At 61.5% G+C, this 1111-nt stretch overlaps 1 protein-coding gene across 1 annotated transcript in view; it reads right to left on the bottom strand.

Moving 5' to 3' along the window:
- VOLCADRAFT_119931 (uncharacterized protein) overlaps nucleotides 1–1111 on the bottom strand; it is a gene marked incomplete at both ends in the record, with an annotated part of 28056 nt that overhangs the window by 13493 nt on the left and 13452 nt on the right. The window contains one exon of the mRNA XM_002958302.1: nucleotides 316–690. Within this exon, the coding sequence (XP_002958348.1) occupies nucleotides 316–690 (375 nt within the window). The remainder of the gene's footprint in view (nucleotides 1–315; nucleotides 691–1111) is intronic.

Genomic DNA, 1111 nt, shown 5'->3' with positions numbered 1-1111 from the left:
GGGGGGGGGAAGAAGAGGGGGAAAGAAGGGGAGGGCGAGGGGGGGAGGTTCTTGAGTTGGGAGTTAGGTGGAAAGGATTCGGGGGATGGTGAAACTTGGATGATAGGGTTTGGGGGGGAAAGGGGCTCCATGCGGATGCTTTGGGGAATGTGTGTTATCTGTGTGTATCCGTGCCTAACTGCTTGGACGGAGGCGGGGAGCATGTGTGCCATAATCTCGTGCGTGTCGTACAATTCGAAAAACTGTGATCTGACAGGCTGACCCAAGACGCATCCAGCCTCTTCCTCGGCTCAACCCCCTAAACCACCAACGGACCTGCTGATCCCGGGCCTGCGTCTTGCCGTACAGGTCCACCGCTCGCCTGTACTGCACCTCCGCCTCTTTATGCCGACTTTGGAGCGTGTAGTTACGGGCCCTGCCGTACGCCGCCGCTGCCGCGTCCACCGTCTCTAACGACAGCGCCGCCAGCACCGCCGCCGCGCGGTCGTGCTGAGCCTCTTGCGCCTTGGCTGCAGCCGCCAGGTCGCCCCCTGCGCTAGCTGCAGCCGCCGCCGCCGCCGTCGCCGCCGCCAACCCATCTGCACAGGTGGCGGCGCCTGAGATGGCGGCGGCGGTGGCGGCGTGGAACTCGCCAAAGACGCGCAGCGCCGCGGCGGCGGCGGTGTCGTACAGTGTTTTAGCGTCGTCGTACTGTCCAGCGTTCCGTAGGCAGGAGGCCAGAGCAAGGGTGGCTTCTATGGTTCGTGGATGGAGACGTCCCTGCACGGTACGGCGAGCCTCCAACGCCCTGTCGTACGAAAACGGAGGGTAGAGCCCGCCAACCAGGGAGGAGAAGGGGGGTGAGGAATCATGCACAAAAACACAGAAGGGGTTGCGCCCCGGTGGGAATGCCTTGTGCTTTCAAAACAATGAGATCCAAAAACATCTGCATTATAAGGATTGAGAAATGACTGGAAGAATGGAGTGCGTTACAACGATCCTAACGGAAATGGTTTGCGGAGGTTTGAGGGGTTGGGGGCCGGAGGGAATGCTCCCCGGATGGCCGGGGGGAGTGCGAGGGAGGGGCACGGAGAGGGCCGCACACACAAATACACACACACAAATACACACA

The sequence above is a fragment of the Volvox carteri genome, assembly GCF_000143455.1.
Source record: "Volvox carteri f. nagariensis unplaced genomic scaffold VOLCAscaffold_91, whole genome shotgun sequence".
NCBI lineage: Eukaryota > Viridiplantae > Chlorophyta > Chlorophyceae > Chlamydomonadales > Volvocaceae > Volvox > Volvox carteri.
Note: the sequence above shows the minus strand (reverse complement) of the source record. Positions and strands in the feature narration are given on the sequence as shown.